The sequence below is a fragment of the Rhea pennata genome, chromosome 3, assembly GCF_028389875.1.
Source record: "Rhea pennata isolate bPtePen1 chromosome 3, bPtePen1.pri, whole genome shotgun sequence".
Classification (NCBI taxonomy): domain Eukaryota; kingdom Metazoa; phylum Chordata; class Aves; order Rheiformes; family Rheidae; genus Rhea; species Rhea pennata.
Window position 1 is genome coordinate 61,789,574 of NC_084665.1, and position 15,152 is coordinate 61,804,725.

General features: G+C 37.8%; 2 protein-coding genes across 3 annotated transcripts in view; one reads left to right on the top strand and one right to left on the bottom strand.

Moving 5' to 3' along the window:
* TMEM181 (transmembrane protein 181) overlaps positions 1 to 4,203 on the top strand; it is a 28,835-nt gene extending 24,632 nt beyond the window's left edge. For both annotated transcript variants that reach the window (XM_062572432.1, XM_062572433.1), the window contains exon 17: positions 320 to 4,203. In XM_062572432.1, the coding sequence (XP_062428416.1) occupies positions 320 to 398 (79 nt within the window). In that variant the 3' untranslated portion in view covers positions 399 to 4,203. The remainder of the gene's footprint in view (positions 1 to 319) is intronic.
* A 2,364-nt stretch (positions 4,204 to 6,567) lies between these two features.
* On the bottom strand, positions 6,568 to 11,867 carry DYNLT1 (dynein light chain Tctex-type 1). The gene is made up of 5 exons (XM_062572434.1): positions 11,729 to 11,867; positions 8,774 to 8,815; positions 7,514 to 7,637; positions 7,218 to 7,295; positions 6,568 to 6,960 (listed from the first exon to the last, which is right to left on the bottom strand). Exons 1-5 carry the CDS (start codon positions 11,753 to 11,755, stop codon positions 6,890 to 6,892), a joined length of 342 nt encoding a protein of 113 aa, XP_062428418.1. The 5' UTR covers positions 11,756 to 11,867; the 3' UTR covers positions 6,568 to 6,889.
* Between the last annotated feature and the right edge of the window lie 3,285 nt (positions 11,868 to 15,152).

A 15,152-nucleotide genomic window follows, 5' to 3' on the forward strand; every position in this document is an offset into this window, starting at 1 on the left:
TTAAGGTTGTGTATAGACTAGCCATTTGAATTTGCTGAGATAAGTTGCCTTTGTTTAGTTTGATGAGTTGTAGTACCAACTTGCTTTTCTTCTGATGTAAAGAAGCCACCCCTTGTCAGTAGTGACTTGCAGCTTTATCATGGATCTTCCTCTGGAGAGCAGTCACGTTTGTTGTTTGTATCCCTAACAAGGAAGCAAAACAGATGCAAGGTTCTTACCCAAATAATTTGATGCCCCAATGTATTTGTAGAGCTTTTGTGTTTTACATTGAATATCTGATCATCACGTTCAGAACTTTTAAAAAAGCCCTCTTTCATAGGAGTGACTATGAAGAGATGCCACTTCAGAATGGCCAAGCTATTAGAGCCAAGTATAAAGAAGAATCAGACAGTGATTGATTGATTAAATGTGGACAGACTTGCTCAGCTGGGATCAAAGCAACTTTTTAAGTTTTCCAGGATGGACCATTTTCTTGACTTTCTTACAGCCTGTTGTCTTCATCTGAACGCTGTCTCCCAGGAATGACATCCCACTTCTATTTCTGTTTACAAAGTTAAAACTGAAGAAAAGAATGCTTGAAAAGGTTGTAGTGGAAACTTAAAGAAACCAAATTATTTTTACAAGTCTTATAAAGTGTTTGATAGCAGGATGTCTGTGGACTAAAATCTTTAAACTTATTTCCATTTAGAAGTGTCAATGATTATATGTTGATTTTTAAAATTGCTTCCTTGCTCTGTATGTGTTTGTGTATGGACTTCTCTTGGGGTTTTTGTTTCTGTTTTTTAATGATTACATACATCATATTGTCTTTAATCTCTTGCACTTTTGCTAGGCCCCTTTGAGTATTGTCTGTGGCTGTACTAAGTGCCTCTTTTCCTTTCCCTTTTCTAACTTACTTACACTGGATGCAAGGAATAATATGTTTAGTTTTTTTTATTGTTGTTACTACTATTATTTTTTTAGAAGTGCAAGAAAACACAAGCTTTTTGTTTCTCCTTTGAAGAGGCAATATTGATTTAAAACTTTTGAGTTAATTTAAATGTTTGTCAGATGTGTTGTAAGTGCAAGATATGTGCAAATAGTCAAGTTCTACTGAGCCAAAATACAGACTCACCAATGCGAAATAATTTGTGTAATATAGGTTTGACATGCTTTACCACCACAACAAAGCATTTTCCCTCTTCCCTGCCCCCCAACAACCTTTTCAAATAAACTATCCAGGCAACAGCAAATCTCAGAAGGAAGCACAGCACTATTCAGACTGATTTTACTGTATCCTGGAGAAGATTATTACACTTGCAGAGAATACAGTATAAAGTTTCATAGAGAAGTACAGTTGCATATTTCTTAACATTTCATTTTTAGAGGCTTTTTCTACATCATGATTTTCCGTGTAGTTTTGAGTGTTAACAGGGCAGTTAATCTATGTTCTAGAAACAATCACGGCTACTCATGTGTTGAACTTGCGTAAGATTTAGCTTTTGAGCATGTTCTGTGCATACTTCAACTGTTTTTTCCTTAGGCATACCACAATTGCTACCTGTACAGGTAGGTGTTTTTAGTAGCACATTTTGCGATTATCTGTATTCCAGTCTGTGCTGGGACAGAGTTATATGGGAATTCAGTATTCCTACTACAGTGCTGCTGCTCCTCTATTTCAAAAATGTTTTCTTTCCTAGTCTCCTACATCACCATTCAATTCTATATTTAAGTGAATGCTGTTCATTTCTGCTTACTTTGTATACTTTGGCTTGACCTGTCTGAAAGTCTCTTTTTTCATGGGTTTATAATTGCTATATACTCTTGTAAAATTTCTCTGCCTTGCTGCTATATAGATTTTAAAATCAATGACAGTGATATGAAGAAGCAATGGCAAAAGCAGTAGACAGTGATACTGGCTTACACTAGGGAATTCTACTCATAATTGAACTGGTTTAAACATAAGAGTGTAATGAAGTCCTACTAGATTTGCTGGATCATACTAGGGGAAAAAAGTATAATTTGTTCTGCATTTAAGCTATGCTTGTTCTAGACAACTCCAGATATTGCAACTGAAGTTGTGTATACTGTATTGGTACCTATTCAAGATCATCTAGGGGAGACTTCACGGGAGTTCAGTTTGCTTACAGAGGCCCAAAGGAACTTCTTCATGGAGTTGCATCCTTACTGTCATAAACACAATTCAGATTAAGTCAGTGTTCTGTTGAAGATGAGTGTGGTAAGATACTGTGTGTATATGTGAAAGCTTTCTGAAATTATGCAGAGCTGTGAAATTTTTCAAGGATGCTTGGGAGATAAAAGTTAAGTACCAAGAGTCATTTACTTGATAAAGCCAAAGTGCTATCATATGGATTAAGTAAAGGAGATTACTGCAAAGAAAAAGAAGGCTTTTTTCCTTTAATTTCTGTATTAGTAGATATTAGATTAGAACAACACATAGGAAAAAATTAAAGAGGTGTTTCAGGTTGTCAAGTGAGGTTGTTTTTTGGTGAACTGTGATAAGCTGTACCCCTATCATTTCCTGTTAGACTTTTTATTTTTTTAATAAATATGAGGGATGATCTATTTATCCTAAAAGAGGAGAACCCATTTTCATTTTTATTATTCCCCAGATGATTGCCTTAGGACATAGAGTTCTTTGAATTTGAAGTCAGCCTTGGAAGCCAACTGGATGGCCTTCATGTACTCTAAATCCCTTTGACTTCCATTGGAGTAACAGTAGGTACAGGAATTAGGTTTTCAGAAATGAAGATCTACGTGATCCTGACATATTCAGATCTCTTTGGCTCTATTCTAAATTGTTTTGAATTGATAAAATGTTTGATTTGACAAATGCACAAAGTACTACTAATGTTTCTTACCATAGACTGGGCTAGCTGTTACAATTAACCTGAAAATACAGGGTCATGTTTTCGATTTCATCAACAAAAGAAAACATTTTTAATTTAACCTTGAGATGATGATCTTTTTTTCTAAGCTGTTCTCAGGCCATTTTGTTTACCATTTTGTCTACATTAACTTTTCTACATCACTGCATTCAAAATGGAAATAGAATTGGTGAAAAAGGGAAATACACGTTTCAAAAAAGTATCTCACCACAAAAATATTAATATTCTTTTTTTTTAAAGATATTTAATGAATTTTGCTCATGCAAATAGTTTTGTACTTCAGAAATGTTAGAGCATGGCAGTAAGCTTGGCCAAAGCACCAGTGCATCAAATTCAATATATGGTAAAAAGATAAAAGCGATGAAGAAGATCAGGAAATAGTTTTCCTAGCAAGAACATTAAATTTCAATCTTCTTATCTGTAAATGTTTGGAAACCAGAGACACTATTTGAGGAATATTACAATACAGTTTGTAAACAGCCTGGGGGTAGGTGGCATAGTTAACTTCTGAGTAATGTGTGATGCTTTAGTAACATAAGGGTGAAAAGGAAGGGATCTGGACAAGAGACTAATCTGGCTTTCATTTAGTTAACATTAAAGTAATTTGGTATTTCCAACCCTATTGGAACTGTATAAAATGAGAAAAGTATATAAAGATGGTATACAGAGTTACTGCTCCGAATGAGATGCTTTTTATTAAATAAGTGCAAGAGTTTCAGGTTTGCAGTGACCAAGAGCAACTTTTAAGAAACTGGTTGTCGTTGAGTATAAACCATTCATGGCAATCTTTTCCTGTAGTATTTGCTTGAAAAAATGCAGTTGGTGTTGGAAACTGTCCTAGGACTGGCAAAGAATAGGAAGCATAAGGCTCAATACCAGTAAGGAACAGCTACTCCACAGACCCATGAACTGATCTGGGAAAAATGGATGTTTCCAGCTAGACTTTCAAGACAGCTTTGTATCCATAGTGACATAGTTTTTGCCCACGTGCTTTTGCTTATGCCAGTAATACTTTTGCAGTACTGTAAAATTTTTTTAGAAGTTTGTAAATATGTAAAATGAGGATAAAATATGGAAAACTTGTGTACCAAAATGGTATCAAATGTGAGAGATAAATGCTGTTTAATGAGAAGCTGTTAATAAAATGCTGCTTCGAAAAAGTGTGCATGGGGAATGTGTTGAATATTCTGTGTGTTTAGAAACTGTAATTGCAGTAAATTATCCAAATTATTGTATTATGTTGTTGAACTTGGAATATGGATATGGAATATGAAGCAAAACTAACATTTTACTTCAAGCAGAAGTTTAGGGCTGAGTTTCTTTGAAGAATTCATGTTCATAATCATTGTTAAATATGTTCATAATAAAGTTTTGTATCTTTATCTCGTATCTTGGCTTTCTGTTCCTTCTAGTGAATGACTGCAACTCTTTGCCACTTTCATAACTTTTATCAGTATTTTCGGTTTACATGTATTTCCTTATGCATATTTAAACTTGCATAATTGCACAGGCTTTAATTCAGGCTTTGTGTCAGTGCAGATTAATTGGAGACTTCCAGCTCAGGCAGTAAAAGAAAGCAAGATAGAAAGACAGCTTGCTTATTTGCTTAACCAGTTTACAAAGGGGAACGGGCATTCTGAAATGGCTTAATAGTTGGCAGCTTCCAGAAGCCTGCTGTGCCATGCTGGCAGTAGTACTTCCTCTGGTGAGTGCTCCTGCCGTTTCTGTTTCTGTTGTGTTAACTGCTGTTGGATGCCTCTTCCATCAGGGTTACAAGTTCTTCTACTTAACCTGGGTTTGGAGCAGTTCACTGCAATGATGCACCCTCCCAGCACACCCAGGAAGGAGTGTCCCACCTTATACCCCCAGCCATTAATAAAAAAAAAAAAAAAAAAAAAAAAAAAGGTTTAGAGATGGTGATGCTGGTACCATTTTTGTCCTTATTATCCGTCTGTATTTTCCAAGGTGCTGCTTGTAGTTGTTAGAAAAGCTGTTACCAATCTCTGAAACACTTTCTTGTGGAGCTCAGCGCATGCATTATTCAAAAGATGGAAAAGTCAATTCTTAGTTTTCTTCATGTCAGTAAAAAAAAAAAAAAAAAAAAAAAAAAACAAAGATATTAAATGTTTGAATGGCTTAAGCAAGAAGCCAAGTATTTCTAGAAGTAAATACTAACTCAAAGTACAGGAAACTTCCTGTACTTTCCTTTTAACTGTAGCACCTACTCAGCTATTTGTTTACATTATCATCAGCTTTGTCTTGTCATGCTGATGTACAGGACCTGAAGTTAATATATTTGAGAAGCTAGATTAAATATTTTCTTAGAGATGCTCAGATTAAAGACTTTTGCTTTATGACAAGTTTATCTCTCACCCTGTTGAGTATTTCAAGCACTTTATTAAATCTATTTTAGTGTTTTTTTTTCCAGATACTGCATCATTTCTGACAATGAACATCATTACTCAATTGTGTGTTTCTAGTCAAAAACTTACTTAAAACTTCCTCTGTTGTGAAAGGTTAAAGGTTCCAATCAGTATAGTCCTGCAGCAGGCAGTAGGACATATGCTGGAATAAAGTCTGTTGTCATCATGATGGTCTGAAACATCTAGCAGCAGTATACAAACTTAGTGTTATATTTGTCTCAAACACACTAAACTGAAACGTGCTGATAAAGAGAACTTTTTTACCCCTCTTTGGATTGTAGAGAGGGAAAGGGTGATGACTGCAGCCTTATCTAGCACAGGGTTTCCTAGGGCCTAGTCATTACTGATAGCACTTCTGTGCACCTGGTAGTATAAAGAACAAATCCTCTACTAGTATGAAATGTTTCAGCATTAAATCTCTTCAGCTGGTGGAAAAGTACTGTTGTAGCAGCAATCCTCCACTTCTAAACAGCTTTGGTTCAGAGTCTGATACTGAAAACATTTGATAGTGCTTCCTACATATAAGCAAATGCAACTCACTCAGGTAAGGTAAGTTTGAGCCCAGGATACTATGCTGAACTTGTTTTACAGGGAAGTCTTTCCTAATTAGGCAGGTGTTTTGCTACTGGAAGCAGCAGCAGCACAGTTTACAGAGGCATTTTTGAGGTTAATAGTGTGTTCAGTGTGTTCCCACAGCTGCTTTAATTAGATTTGGATAAGGTTTTGTTTCTTTGTTACCTGACCTATCTTGAAAACTTGTTTTGCTGGCTTTGTTATTCTTCTGCAGCTTCACCAGGCAGGAGACACACATGCATATTATTTAGTCATGTCATCTGATGCAAGCTTTTTTCCCCTTTCAAAAAGCCTCATTTTTCACCAAGTAGCAGAACTCATCAGTATCAGCAAAATCAATATAGAAGGTAAAAGGTAAGACTTAGCAAGCTATACATCACATATGTGTTAAGTAAGTATTTCTAGAATGTAGAAGACTTCCCATCCCTCTTCGTTCAACAAAAGACAGGCCATAGAACAATAACAGAAATAATTAAGTGCTGTATAACTAGATTATCAGTTCCCAGAAACGCAGCCAGAGTTTTATCTGATAAACTTTGTCTCATTTTCTTGCAAACTTGTAGTTACTTTTCTCTGAAGAATATTAAATTGAAGTGGAACTTTTTTTTGAAATTCCAGAAGAGCAAGTTTACAAGAGACACACAAGTGATTATGAATTTCAATAATTTAATACTAACCAAGAGTACAAAGTGTGAAAGTCAGTGTCTTATTCAAATTGGTCTTAAAGAAGAAATCTAGAGAAAGTGTTTACACTGCAGCAGGTATCAGAATTAGCACCTTGAAGAAGAGTCCTTGAAGTGTTAAGACAGCATGGCAACACTGGTATGATACTGAGTACAAACGCAACCCATGTAACAGCATGTTTTCACATTTCTACATTTGAGAAAAGTTACTTTAAAATGACACTTAAAACCAGAAGTTGTTCAGTGTATTCACAGCTTGAGTAGGGATGGAATGCAGTGCTGAAGTAGAAAAAGAGTAGGAGGATGAAAGATCCCAAGGCAATTAAATTGCAAGTCCAAAGGCACTGACAATACAGTACATAGTCTTGTTCTCCCATCTCACAGTGCAGTTTCCTACAAATACAAAAGACAGAGAAGTTTCAGTGATTAATATGAAAATTCATGTGATCTCATATGTACGTTTGTAACTGTTTATATTAAGAGCTTTAAGAATGAAGCTTTTACAAGAGCTACAGTTCTAGAGTAGTAGTATGCAGTTTGGTATTTTTGCCATGATTTTAACACTTCTAAATATGAAATGCTTAACTGCCTAGTCTCAAGGGGACTACATTAAATTGCATGATGACAAATCCAACAATTTTGTCCCTTACCATCACTGGAGTTGTCCCAGAAGCAAGAGCTTGCTGTATGTAGTCCAGCACCATTCTTCTGCATAATCACACAGGTCACTATTTGAGTAGAGAAGCTTTTATTAATTCATCACTAATATCACTTAACATTTAGCTAGATTTATCTTAGCATAAATTTTTTATATACACACACACACAATTACAAATAGTTTACAGACATGGTTATTAGTGTCTTTAATGCTAAGATTTTTTTTCTTAATCCTTTTCATTGAACTTTATTATACCAGCTTTACCAGAAGACAGAAATTTAAGGTTACCTATATACTTGAAAGGTTTCCCCAGCTTTGTGAGTTGGCTCAGAGTTTGTTCCACCACACTTGTTGTCCACTGGTTCACTTTGCTGTGCTGGTAGGCATTGCCGCCAATTGCAGTTTCTATGGCCTATTGGCAAAAACAGACAAAACAGGCTGCACTGCTGTCAGTCAGCTAGGCCACTTTAGCCCCTTCAATAAGGAGCACTGAAGGTCAGACACCATACCCACAGAAAAAATCCTAAATGTATTTGCCCATACTGATTAGTAGAAGTGTTTTCTATATATTACAAAACTTGCATCTCAGGGTTCAAGATAAAAATACAAAGATATACTGTATTCCACCCCTTCTATGCTTTTTTAGTATTTTGATTCTCACTTTTTTGTCATTCCTATCCCAGTGTCCTGAAGTCAAGAGTTACAAAAAGGTTCTTGCATTTAAGCAGTCCTGAAGAGACTGAAAAATGCATGAACACTCATTATACATATTCTTTTATGGAAACAAACTCACTTCAGATTTTTCAGCAAGAAAGAAACCTCAGAACCACTTCTGGGGAAAAAAAAAAAACCACCTGTGTAATTGCTGGCTACTAATAGACCAGAACAGCCCTCAGCCAAATGATGTATTTTACTTAGGAGGAAAGTCAAAATTACTTCAGATTCAAAAGATACAAGAATATCTGTTAAAACATGTATTCAATTAACAGAAAGTCTTAACCAAAATAGTTATTTTGCTACACACAATAACAAGAAAAAAAAATGTGCAATTCCACTCTATAAGAGCAACTGCATATACCAAAACCAAATCTCTCTGAAATATTGTAGACAAGTAACATAGCAACAAGAACAGATCAATCATTTCAAATAAACAAAAAAAAACCCTAATTTTTGAGGAAAAGCCTCTCAAGACTAGAATAAATATACATGCAGACAGCCGATAAAACCCCCATATGTTAATGAAACAAAATCTATCTGTATAAGGTATAATGGACACATCCACCTAGTAATTCCAATGAGGCTACACTTCAACTGAAGAGAAGCCTGTGTAATTATTTTAATTATCTTTTGGATTTGCAATATGTATCAGAACTAATGCTAGGTATCACACTTAAAGAATGTGTAATAGTTAAATAGAAAATTATCTAATAAAAACCTGAAATAGAAATTTTTAACTTACTAGTTATCAGATTTTCCTGAGTGCTTTTTAAGCACTCAGCATACAACATACTATACTTTCACAACAAGAAAATGAAAATGTTTGGTTACCTCTTTTATGATGTTACTGACTTCATCAACAACAAAAGAAGTCTACAAAAAAGTAAGAGATTCAAATAATCAGTGAACATACTCTCCTTTTATACAGTTCAAGATTTATTAAGTAAATACACTCGAAGCTTAATTTATGCTTGTTAGATTCCAGCAAGCCAGGAGACACCTAGTCTCATTATTTGCTTATACGTAACTTAAGTTCCATGAATACAGTCTAGTTAACAGAATTCTCAGCGGAGTAATGTAACATATGAACAAACATTAGTTCGAAATCCAAGTCAAGACTTTCAAATTTTAACTTGAAAGTATTTTAAAATAATAAATACAGCACTTCTGTACATATACATTCTTATTTTACAAGTGTTAACATCCACAATTCACAAAAAATTAGGTCACAGATAACCTCAGAATGCATATACAGTTTGATGACATCTTTAGGCCACTGATGCAGACAAAATATCAATTCGTAAGTCAAAGAAAACATGTCATTACAATTTCAGCTGATGATATGAGAAAGACTGCTTCTTGGAAGCTAAATCTAGCTTACTGGATTTTTTTAGAAATTCAGGCTCTGAGGAGCAGTGATTAAGCATACAGCATTCAGATAGAGAAGGCAGCTGTTTTACTGTGCTTCAATATTTTACTAGTCTGTTAAAAATACTACCTGCATTTTTGCACATTTGGTATATTTTTTTGTTTCATCTCAACTATTACACTCTCCCATGTTAGCTACAAACAACCCATTACCACTATCTGATGAGTGATAGGAAGCCCAGCAGCCACCTGGCACTAGCAGCATCTCCAACTGTAATTCCAAACAACAGAGGGAGCAATAATACTTTGGATACCTCACTACCTTCAGCAAGTCAAACACAAGCTTTCACACATGCAGACATTTTCACTGCAGATTTGTCATAGCCTCAACTTACAAACAAGAAGAAAGGAACCTGACAAAAGACAGACATATAGCAGCAAAGTAATTGATTTTAGAGGACTGAATGACTTCAAAAATAACCTAATCAAGCAAACATAGACTGAGTTTTCACTTTGAGGTCTGTCAGCTCCTGCAGCCTGCACTCATGAATAAAACCATAATTACAAAATGCATACAATTTAGTATCTCTTTTTAGAATTTCATTTAAGTTACATATACACATTGTCAGAATTTCCACAATATATTCATAAAACCTCTGTTTAAAAGGTGAATAGTCTAGTCAAATGTTGTGCAACGTTCAGACGGATGCAAGCAGTTGAGAGCGTTCTCAAAGATGAAAGAAACAAAATGATAAGGAAAAAGGGGGTGCAATGCCTTTTTAATTTATATTTTTTATTTTATTTTATTATAACTAGTGAGAGCCACTAACTTGCTAGCAGACTCTGACATTGTTAAAAGCTTTTATGCATTGTGGCAAACTTGCTTTTATTTTCACCTTCTTGACTTAATTTTAAGCCTTATTTATCATTTGTTTTCACAGTAAAATTTAAGCGGTCATAAAATTTATTAAGATGGACCACTGTATTTAACCAAGCAAATTATTTTTAAATCAAAGTATTCTTTTTCATAGAGCATAAATATAGAACATGCAAGCTAGATATGCTGGCAGACATGCAGAATGCTACCAGGCAAGATGATCATCTGTGTACAGTTTATCTTTCCAAAGTCTCAAATTTTGCCCAGAAGTGCCTTTGAGTTAGAACAAACAAAGTTCACAAACTGAACTGAATTAAATTCATCCCAAGTTCTGAAAGGTATTTAGTCAGCTAATTTGTACTGAAAGAAGTGGGAGACAAAATCCTACATACATCTGAGAACTTGGTTCTAGGGTTTCTACTACTTCCCAACACACTCGCTTTATTAAGGTGAGACTGTATACAGCATTAGATGCATCACAAAACAGAATATAAATCTTGATATCTAGTTTGCAGTTTGTGTGCTGTAACTGAGTCTCCAAATAATACAACACTGTTCAATCCTTGAGTAATGCAGATATTTTTAGTATTAAAAATAAAGAGAAAATAATAATTCATAATCTGTTCAATTTCTCCAAGTTATTCTTTTGACACAAGGAAATTGGACTCGATGTTTTCTCCACCTTATTTGAAAGGTATATTCCTAGCCAAGGAATATAAATTGCAAAGCAGTATTTTTTTTTTTTTTTTGAAAACATTTCTAAAGATTATTAGAACGATGATCAAGTTTAATTGTCAGGTTTTAAAGATCTATAACTGAACAGGCAGAAAAAAGCCTCTAGAACAGCACGAACCTGACACACTTTTCTCTCCAACTCTGCTTTGCTATTGTCTAACCAAGCCACAATGCAACTGTTTAAAAACAATAAATTGTCACAGTTCGGAGAAAATTTTCACTCTGCAAAAGCAAATTCTATGAAAAAAGGAAGTCATTTAGCACGTTAAAAAAAAACCTGACATCTTAGGTTTTCTGTCTTCATTAACGGTTTACAATGGTATAACTACCTCATCATACGCGGATAGATTATCTGCTTGAAAGCCTTCCTTCTGCACAAAGAGCTTTTCCCAGACTTCCCCTCACGAACCTAAACTAGGCTTTTCACCAGAGCATTGTGTTGGTGGCGAAATTTTCTCTCAGCGATTTGCAGCAGCGAGCCGGGGAAGACGCCGGGCAAGCCCAGCCCAGCCCAGCCGCCACCCGCAGCACAGCCGAGCTCGCTCGCCCACCGGCAGCGCCGGTAACGAGAACCCGGCCGCGCCTCCGCCCAGCCGCCACCGGGACGCGCGGCGCGGAGACACCTCCCCCTCCATGGGGCGGGGGGGGAGGGGGAGCGACCGTTGCGACGGCGGGCGGAGGGCTCCCAACGGCTGCGGGCTCGCGCTCGGGAGACCGAGGGGCGGCGGGACCGCCACCCGCAGCCTCACGGCAGGAGAAAAGAGGGGAGGACCCAGACCTGCCCTCCCCCCGCGCCGCGCCGCTACCTCCTCCCCCGACTGGAAGTCGTCCATGTCCCCGGTGAAGCCCCGCGCGCTGCAGCCGACCCGCCGCCACCTCCGCCTCGCGGTGCGCTTGCGCCCTTCCCGCCGAGGCTCTCCCACCCGCGCTCCCGTCGGGCTCCGACGCGCCTGCGCAGTGCTGCCCGCCCTCGCTGCACTGCGCCTGCGCGCCTCGCACTGCTCCCAGCCCGGTTCTCCAGCCCGGCGCGTCCGCACCCGAACGGCCGGCTGCGCGCCTGCGCGCTCCCGCGGCACCTTCCCATTGGCAGCTCACTCTGCGCCTGCGCAGTTCCCGCGTCGCGTCTCGGGAGCTTAGCAACGGGGAGCGCCGCGGTTGCCGCGATGCTCTCCCCGCCCTGCGCCGCCAAGATGGCGCGGTTCCCATAGTAACGGCCGGTGGCTGCGGCGAGTCGGCCGTAGAAAGAGCCTGTGTAATCTTGCAGTTCTGAGCTAGTTTCATTATTTTTAGTAGCTCGAATTAGAGGCTGGGCGGGGAATTTGCACAGACTCTGCACCTAATACTGGTGGTAGCTTCTGAGAAGACTGTATAAGTCCTGGCAAATAGCACTGAAGTGCGGAATGGCCTGGATGGAGAAATGTTTGGAACAAAACAATGCAGTGCGGTAGGGACAAATGCAAAGGACTGTATTTAGGAATAATCAGCTTTGTACATACAGGATGGGGAACAGCTCACTAGGTAGCCTTTCCATAGAAAAGAATACAGAGGGTTGTATTTGATGGGATTTACTGAGTCAGTCCTATGATACTCCAGTTAAAAAACAAGCAGCTGTTGTGGGCCAGGTAAATGGGAGCTCGCGTGCCACGGGAAGCTGAATTTCTGTTGTCCTCTATGTGACAAGCCTCACTGCGTGTGCTGTGTACAGTTTCAGAGGTTTCTTCACGCTGTCTGGGACTGCGAGTGGGCGCCGCTAGCAGCACCCGGCCCTGCCGGCCTTGCTCGGCGGCTGCGGGGCTGCAGCCCGGCAGCCGGGGCCTCGCGGCGGTCGCCCTCCGCTCCCCTCTCCCACCACTGCCAGGAGCGCTTGCTGCTCCCCGACAGAAAGCGGGGAGCAAAGAAGTGCGGCCTGGGCCAAGGCTGAGCGCATCCTGCTTGTTTATTTGAAAGAGCAGAGGCTGTAACTTGACTACATATGTGTAAAATACTGCTGCAGTTTTCCATACCCATGGATGAAAGGGAAAAATGTAATGGCGTTAAAATGCAGCAGTGAAGTTTTTGATTAAATATTAGGGAAGAGCTAACAGCAAGGATAATCAAGCATGAACTACATTTCTGGGGCATGTAGTAAAGTCTTCATCAATGGCAATCTTTAAGAGCAGTTTAGACAATTTCAGGTAAAGAGTTGGATGGGCAATTTCTTTTTCTCAGTCTTAGTTTATGATACTATGAATCTCTTGCTCTTGGTAGTTACAATCCTCAGTTCATTCCAGGTCTTTAATTCAGTTAAAGTTTTTGCCTGAAATGAAGGCCGTAATCATCCAAATATTCTCTGCTGAGCTTAGTTTTGTGCCCACTAGCAGTTGTTTTCTCTTCAGCAATATTGTTGAAGAACATGATTAAATGTGACATACATGGGGAGGATGTGTTTGAATCTACAGAATTTAATGAGGTTATAAAATTGCAGGCTGATTGATTTTGCAATGTGAATAGAATAACAGTATTTTATTTAATTTTAATTAAAAATCCTGCTTCTTAAAACATCCAAAACACTAAAAAGGGCTTCTGTATTTTACATATAGTTTATCTGGTAGAGCAAGGAACAAGAAAGGAGGTTGACCTGCAAAACAGACTCTCTTCTTTTCCAAACTTTGAAATAATTTGGTGAAATTTTAAACTTCATGACATTAGTTCTGTAATAGGCTGAACTGGGACATATAATCCAAATAATATCTTAACTTTTAATTTCTATCTTATTTCAGGTTTAATACTTGTGAAGTAGAATCATTTTTCTACTTTTTGCAGATGCATAAATTTTTTTTGACCTGTCCGCTTTTCTCTGTTTGTGTACGCTAATTGCTTTGTCATTCAGAACTGAATAGAAATCTATTTTGTTTCCAGGAAAGATCAATCTGTGATACAAGTGGTGTTTTCTGTGCAAGTCTGGAGACATTGAGGTTAGCAGTATATTCACATCTGTACTATCAGAAAAAGAAATGATGCAGAACTCAAAGCCACTTCTCTTCCTGTGTGTGTGTGACTTGAACACTCAGCCTATTTTGCTATCAGTCAGCTTTTATGTTCTCTTGTGCAGACTCTCTTTTTAATGTTAGAGGGGTTAATAACTTTCCTTTGATTGTTAGTGCAGTAGCTGGTAACAAAACCAGAGATTTTGCAAAAACCCTCGTAATACTAGAACTCTTCTTGGAGTGCAGTTACTTCTAGTTATTGTGGGAATGCCAGTTTATGTATGCTACAGTCTAATTTTGGTGGCCAAAGGAAGGAAGAGGTGGAGAAAAAACACCAGTTTTATTTAAGGAAAGATAAATGAATAATAAATGCACTACTCATCTCTCAAAAGCAGTTTACTTCCATGCATCTTTCTTCGATGGCTGCTGAAAAGGTAGGGACATCTTTTAAATCTGTTCTGTGCAGAAGAGGGGAATGCATTTTTATTTACAGGCATTGTGTTGTTTAGACTGCAACGATTTCAAGGGAAGACCAGGAATGGGAACTTTAAAAAGTATATATATATATATATATATATTTAGTTTAAGTGATCAGGTGGCAAGTTATTACAACCACAAGACAACTTCAACGAAGCATTACCAAATAATTTACATATGTCTGCTGGAATGTAAAATTAAGTTGCTGCAGTCAAGCAGTATAAAATAACCCTTGTAATTTCTTTGTTAACTAAGAATAAATGTATTTGATTAGCATCTGTAGAATGGGAAGTAACCATAAATTATGGTAGCATTTGTGATCATTTTTACTCTAAACTTACCTAATGTTGGTGTGTCACACCCCTTTCTGGGGATTAATGGATGAAGTAATCCAATTATCTCAAGTCAATGAAGGCTCTGACTTTCAAAGATCAGTTTATTTATACTTAGTTCATTGTAATTATTTTGGTGATGCCTGAGGATATGAAAGGAGCTTGTAAAACTTCAGTTTTTAGTTGTTGCTGAACCATTGTGGGCTTGCATTAGAGACTACTGTCTGCATGCTCACCTCCTCCTTCTGAAAAGCAACCATGTTGGTTGTCTGACCTCCTTTACATGGCTTTGAGGCTTCAGATAATATGCTTAAAAATAAACGATCCATCTGCAAAGTGCCTGACAGTTGATTATTTTAAATACATAGTTTAATGCTTGAACAAAACACTTTATATAGACTTTGTGCTGAAAATGGAGAAATATTGATATTTCCTAAAGAGATTGTCATTGCTTT

Bases quoted from the DNA above. Each gene is read 5' to 3' on its own strand.
- DYNLT1 (XM_062572434.1), bottom strand. From the start codon at position 11,755: ATGGACGACTTCCAGTCGGGGGAGGAG. The intron at 8,816-11,728 runs GTAGCGGCGCGG...ACTTTTTTGTAG, and splicing joins ACTTCCAGTCGGGGGAGGAG to ACTTCTTTTGTTGTTGATGA. The intron at 7,638-8,773 runs GTAACCAAACAT...TTTTGCCAATAG, and splicing joins TCAGTAACATCATAAAAGAG to GCCATAGAAACTGCAATTGG.